At 32.7% G+C, this 6,656-nt stretch overlaps 1 protein-coding gene across 1 annotated transcript; it reads left to right on the top strand.

Annotated features, from left to right (window-relative positions):
* Positions 1-628: 628 nt before the first annotated feature.
* LOC133032812 (uncharacterized) lies at positions 629-2,162 on the top strand. The gene is made up of 2 exons (XM_061107332.1): positions 629-872; positions 1,503-2,162. The coding sequence occupies exon 2, from the start codon at positions 1,619-1,621 to the stop codon at positions 2,108-2,110; it is 492 nt and encodes a 163-aa protein (XP_060963315.1). The 5' UTR covers positions 629-872; positions 1,503-1,618; the 3' UTR covers positions 2,111-2,162.
* The last annotated feature ends 4,494 nt before the right edge of the window (positions 2,163-6,656 follow it).

Here is a 6,656-nt window from a genome sequence, read left to right as displayed (position 1 = left end):
GTATTAGAAATAATAATAATTTAATAAAAGTTTGAATTTTAAGATATGTTTTTATAAAATATAATATAATATAATATTTTTCTAGTGGAAAGTGATTCAAAGATAGTGATCAACACTCTCAACGGCTTGTATCCCTCGTGGGAAATTGAAAACTACTCTTTATTTTATAAAAGAATCGTTCATTCTTTCATTACTTGTTTATTTTGTTTTACGATTAGATCGTATAATTTTATGGCCCATAACGTGACTAATTGGGTTGTTACATAGTAGTTGTATTGATGTTGTTACTACTCTTAAAAACATTTGTTATAAGAGATAATTTTATAAATACACAAAAACAACAAAAAAATTACAAAAATACGGTTTCACAGAATTTTAAATATTTTTACGAATTTTTTTATTTTATTTACAAAAAATACAATTTTTTTTATGTTGTATTCATGTTGATTTTTGTTATATATATGTTATTTTTTATTGTTGTTTTAATGTTATTTTTATGTAGTTTTCTTATTGTTTTCGTGTTGTTTTTAGGGGAAACCATAAAAATATATAAAAATAAAATCCATTAAATGTAAAAATATAATTTTTTTTTTTATAAAGAATAGTGTCTTCTATATGTAAGAACGTTTTCTTTAATAAAAAAATTTATAATATAATATTTTTGTTTGAATAAAATTGCAAAAGGTATATTTATGAGTAAATGGTAATAATACGGTTACTCTATTCTCTTTCTGTGTTTCTCCGGCGCCGATGATATTCGTCAAATACCAAAACCCCTCTCCCTTCCCCTCTCTCTCGCCGCCGCACCATCTGCCCTCCTTCACTCGCCCAACCAGCACCTTGGCTTCGTCCAATCCCCAAACCCAGATCTGGTTTGTCTTGTATTTCTGATTATGTTTACATCTGATTTTATATCTGTTTTTTTTTTCATATAAGAATTTGGGGATTGTGTATTGTTATTAAATAGTGAATGTAGTTTTAGTGTTTGGGGAAATGGGTATTCCCATGGTTGAATATATATGTTGATTTGATAAGAAATTAAGAGAATTTATGTGTATGCTAATGGAATTTGGGTTGAGAATTGAGATAGAGGGAAGGATTTGAACTATTCGATTTTTCTTTATGTATAATAATGGTTTTGTAATGATTTAGGGTTTAGGGAGAAGCTTCTAACAAAACAAGAACAGAACAAAAAAAAATGGAACAAGGAATGAAATTAAAAATTTATAGTTTAATTTAATTTTTATTTTTAAATAAAACAGCCAAACCAAATTTGTAAATTGAATTGTAGTTTGGCACCAAATTAAGAATTTGAAGGATTAGTTGTTATAGAATGTGAAAATTAGAAGCTTTAGCCTTAAATAACTCTGTTTTTATATATCTGTATTTAGTACATCATGCCATTTAGCATCTTTATAGCTCTGTTTACTCTGTTCTTACATGAACAAGTTTATAAATTTTTGATCTTTATATTTTACTAATTTTATCTTTTAATTTTGTAGAAGTATCGGCTGGTATTGGTGCTTCAGAATTGAGTGATTATCTTCTTCACTTATGATATTTGTATTTGGTTTGTTGGATTTTTTAGAAAGTTTCTCCTTTTGCCATTTCCCATAAAATGTTAGGCCTCACCACCTCCTTGTGCCCAACAATCCGTATCCCAATAGCCTCAACACTAAGACTTTCTCTGTCTGAACTTACATACAGAAGTAATCTTGATTTTTACAACAAAAACCGAAGAAGAAGAAGAAGAAAAAGACTAACAACACTAGTGGCATTTGCGACCAAAAACGACAAAGAGTTGAAGAAAGATCCAAGAGAGAGAGAAGAAAATGATGGAGCCGATAAAGGAGGAATCAGCGATAGCGATGGTGATGAATCGGGGAAGGAAAATCGACGGTCTATATTCAGTGGCTTAAGATGGGGAGATCTAGTGCTGAGCCCAGATCCTGATAACATATTGGCCGTCGGATTAACAGGGCTGCTGACATGGGCTAGTGTTCAAGTGTTATGGCAACTCTTGTTTATTTCGTTAGCCATTCTTCTTGCGGCTGTTAAGTACTCTCTCATTGCTGCTCTTCTTATATTCATTCTCATAACTCTTCTTTAACTTTGTAATTGTTCTCATTATTAATACAGAAATGATCCCCAATTACTTTTGATGTTTTTTTTTCTTTTGGAGCTCAGATTCCAACATCTGAAATTTTGATGAGTAAATATTGCCTAGTGGCTGTTTCTTCAACCCATGAAAAGTATCAAATTTTAAGGCTGTTGATATTTTCTTTAGAGAACTAAGTACTGTTTAAAAACTATGGGGAAGATGAAAAATGCTTAAGATGTTATTTGCAAAAATCTTCTAACATATTATTCTCTCTGTACCCAAGGCACTATAACATATTGAGAGGTTGTATGTGAGGAGATAGTATCACATACTATGACCACATTAGAAGTCAATAAAAATAGGGAAATTTTACTTTTTATGATTAATAAAACACCTCATATCAATTGTGACTTCCCTTATTAATTTGTACCAATTAATTCCTTTAATTACACGATCTTCCCATTTTATCCTTTTGTTTTTAATATAATTTTCGCTAAAATTCTGAGATCTCATTTTTTGGAGTATTCTGTGTTTTCATATTTTTTCTCAACAGTTTCTCGATACGTTCTCGATGCGAATGTCTCAAGGTCAGAAAAGGCCTTTCTCGACGGGTTGTCGATAAGTTCTTGAAAGGTTCTTGACTCAAATATCCCAAGGTCAGGGAAGACCTTTCTCGAAGGCTTTTCAATAGGTTATCGTAAGGTTCTCCACTCGGATGTCCCAAGGTTAGGGAATACCTTTCTCGAAGGCTTTTCGATAGGTTATCAAAAGGTTCTCCACTCGGATGTCCCAAGGTTAGGGAATACCTTTCTCGAAGGCTTCTCGATAGGTTCTCGACAGTTTGTCGAAATGGCAAATGATTTTGCATTTCCAATCATGATTGAGATGTGTTTTAGCAAAAAAAAAAGTCATACTTGGCATGTTATCTTTGCGTTCTCGATTATTTGTTGATAGTTTATTGATGGTGTGTATAGTTGTGTTTTCATACTTTCTTGTCCCATGTTATTGATGATTTCTCGACATGTTATCGACTGTTTCTCGATGATTGACTGATTATTATTTTCCACGATTATTGATTGCTTTTCTACAAATTCTCAATTGGTTATTCTGATTCACTTGTTGGTGGTTTGTATTGAATTGCAGGATCACTTGTGTTTCTGGTAGTATTTTATAATGATACTTAGAGTGTTGAAAGATTTAATTGGGTGTATAAAAGCGAACTTGCAGAGTTTCATTTTTTTTTCTTTGTTATTAGTGTTAGGCTATTAGCTCTAATATTTATTTTGTTAAAGTTATCATCTATCAATCTACATTGGCCAAAAGGGGTTCCCTTCATCCTTGCAATAATCTACTGAAGAGAAAGCAAAAGTTTCAGCCTTCCAAAATTGGCCAAAAGGGGTTCCCTTCATCCTTTCATATCGAAGCCTGTCAGCTAGAGCAAAAGAAAATCGCCGAACTCAATGAAAAGACCTCCCTTGTTCTCGATAGTATCAGAAAGCGAGAACAAGATATTCAAGCGGCCCCGGAGGAGGAGAAAGCCCGTCTGAGGGCCGATCCGCGTACGCGTGAACTGGAGGCCAGTCTCCAGGAGATTCTTTTAGACCTCGGGAGACGTCAGCGGGAGACCGATGAAGAGTCTAAGCGGTACCACGCTAAGCGCCAAAAAAGGTGCCTAATCCTTCATGTTTTTTAAACTTTTGAACAATTGAAGTGAATATTCGACTCCCTCTATATGTCACACTGCCTGAAAAGTGGGCTGAAGTGGGAATAATAAGTTCTGGAGCCATTTGTAAAAGATAAACAATACAATAATTAAAAAAAACGTAAGAGAAAACATGATAAAAAAAATACTAAATCCTATGGAAAATCTGTCGCGAACCCATCGATAATCAGTAAACACTCACCAAACATGAATTAATACTTTCGAGAACCTATCAAGAACCATATAAAACGGATCATAAATTAAGAAAAATTCATCAAAATAAAGTGCATTTCAACACTAATAATATATAATCTCTCTAAATTAACCACAAAAAAAAAAACAAAAACAAATTTTTTTTAACATCTTGTCGATAACCTATCGAGAGTCTGTCGATAAATAATTGAGAACATACATAACTACCACCACCACACTACATCGGAAAACACCATAACCACCATACAAAATCGACTATAAATTAAGAAAAATTCATAAAAATAAAATGTATTTCAACATAAATAATATATAATCTCTCTAAATTAACCACAAAAAAGCTAAAAATAAACTTTTTATTAACAATACCTTCTTGCTATTGAAAAATATCTTGAAGGTCAAGGGCTCCTTCACGATGTCATCTGCCAAATCCACTTTTGCACCGGCGAAGAAGTACGCTACGACTCCGAAAGCAAAGGCTCCGAAAGCTTGTTGCGAGAGAGGAAAAGCAGCTAGGGGAGGTAGGGACACGGCTGGGGGAGGTGGGGACGCGGCTGGGGGACGGCTGGGGGCCGAGGCTAGGGGACGACTGGGGTACGACTGGGGGATGGCTGGTTGACTTGGGGAGGCAAAGAAGAAAACGAGAGGGGCGGCTGAAGAGAGAGAGAGAGAGGGATTGTTTTTGAGTTTATTTAGGTTTTGAAAATAAATAAATAATAAGGGTATTTTTGGAAAAAAAAAAAGAGAAATTAATAGGTTAGTATTGTACAAAATATTTAAGAGGGTATTTTTTGAAATAGGAGTTTTTTTTTTATATTTATTAAATGAAATTTCCCTAAAAATATTATGTTTCAATATTATTATTTGGCCCTTTAAAAAATATATAACTTAAAAGCATAAGTCCAAATACTTTTCTGAAGAAATTATTGGGAGAACTTGGATTTGCAAACTTTCATTTTAGCTATGAAGGAAAATATTTCGAAGTAGGGATTTTGACCTCTTTGTGATGGTGTCTTGGCAGCTTTGGTATAGTAAAAATTTGTCGTTGCACAATAATTTCTCTCCTAAATATGGAGATGTTATTGAGGTAGCTACAAACATTCTTGATGAGTATCAAAGTCGATGGAAATACTAATTCGAAGCACATACAGCAGGATACAGATAGGCAGCGTTGGATTTCTCCAAAGGTCGGAAAGCTTGATACTAATGTGGACGCTGCTATTGACATTCTAAATCGCAGCAGCGGTGTTGGGGGCATTGTTCGAGATCATCTTGGTAGGTGTGTTCGTTCTTATCACAGATTCTGGTATACTTCTCTCTCCCCTTTTGTGGTTGAACTTAAGGTAATCAAAGAGGCTATCTCTATTGCTAGAGATACAGATATCAACGAATTTACATCCATTTCGATTCTCAGAATGCAATCTCTGCTGTCAATAACAAAGTTTGTGGGGATGTTGAATTTTTGGCCGACGACAACAAGAAAGTCCGAGCTTCGAGTAGCTGTTTAAGGGTCATTTATGTTCCTAGACTTTGTAACAGGATGGCCCATTGTGTTTAGGGATGCATATTTTCCCACGATGATGGGGCTCCGCGGGGGCCGCTCCTAATGAGGCGGGGATTCTCCACCTAAATAGGGAACGGAGCGGGCACAGGGATTACTTTTTGTCCCCGAATGTTAAACGGGGTGGGACAGGGATCACACTCCCCGCATTGACAGGGACTCATTTAGTATTTTATCTTATATTTTTAGTAATATTTTATAATTTATAATTTATGTTTGTATTTTTTTTCGTGTATTAGTATCTTTTTTTTTTGAATTTTAAGTTGTGTTTTGGATAATAATTAGTTTATTGAATAATAACTAATGTATAATATTTTAATTTTTATATAATTTAATATTTTTGTATATTAAAATTTTTATTATAAACTTTTTTTTTCTATTAGGGGATTTCCGGCCCTATTCCCAATGGAGAATAAGTGGGGATGAGAATTAAAATCCTTAACGGGAATAGGGACAGGAGGAGCACTCCTTGCAAATTCCCCACCCCGTATCCCTAATTGTGTTGCTAAGAATGCCATACATGTTAAGGATTCTATTTTGTGGGACGGAGGTTTTCCTTCAGTTGCCTATCATGCCTTCATGGCTTGATTTGGCCTTCCCTTAAGTTCTGTATCAATGTTAATTCTTTATAAAAAAAAAAAAACAAAACAAAACAAAAAAACTTAAGGGCATTTTACAATTTTGTATACATTATTTTAATTAATTACAAAATATGTGCAAAAAAACTTATTATCATTTTCTCATACATTTTTATATATAATTAAAAAAAAAATTCAATTTCTTTTATAATATATATATGGTAATAATTATTGATTATTATATATATGGTAATATTAACTATGTTTATTTTTATGTTTACAATTATAATAAAAAACATACCAATAATATAAAACATTTTATATATGTGTTTATTTTATTTTCTATTAATTAAACATACTAATTTAATAAACAAAATAATAATATTCACATAAGTTTATTATATCACTCTATGTGTGTTATGTTTATTTTTTAGAAAATAAATAATATATATATAAAAAAATTGTTTATCTTTATCTTTTTCTTTGTTTATTGTGTCATGTTTA

The sequence above is a fragment of the Cannabis sativa genome, chromosome X, assembly GCF_029168945.1.
Source record: "Cannabis sativa cultivar Pink pepper isolate KNU-18-1 chromosome X, ASM2916894v1, whole genome shotgun sequence".
NCBI classification, from domain to species: domain Eukaryota; kingdom Viridiplantae; phylum Streptophyta; class Magnoliopsida; order Rosales; family Cannabaceae; genus Cannabis; species Cannabis sativa.
The sequence above is the reverse complement of the archived record's forward strand: the minus strand, read 5'-3'. Positions and strand labels throughout refer to the sequence as shown.

Coding starts and splice junctions, on each gene's coding strand:
- LOC133032812 (XM_061107332.1), top strand. CDS start 1,619: ATGTTAGGCCTCACCACCTCCTTGTGCCCAACAATCCGTATCCCAATA.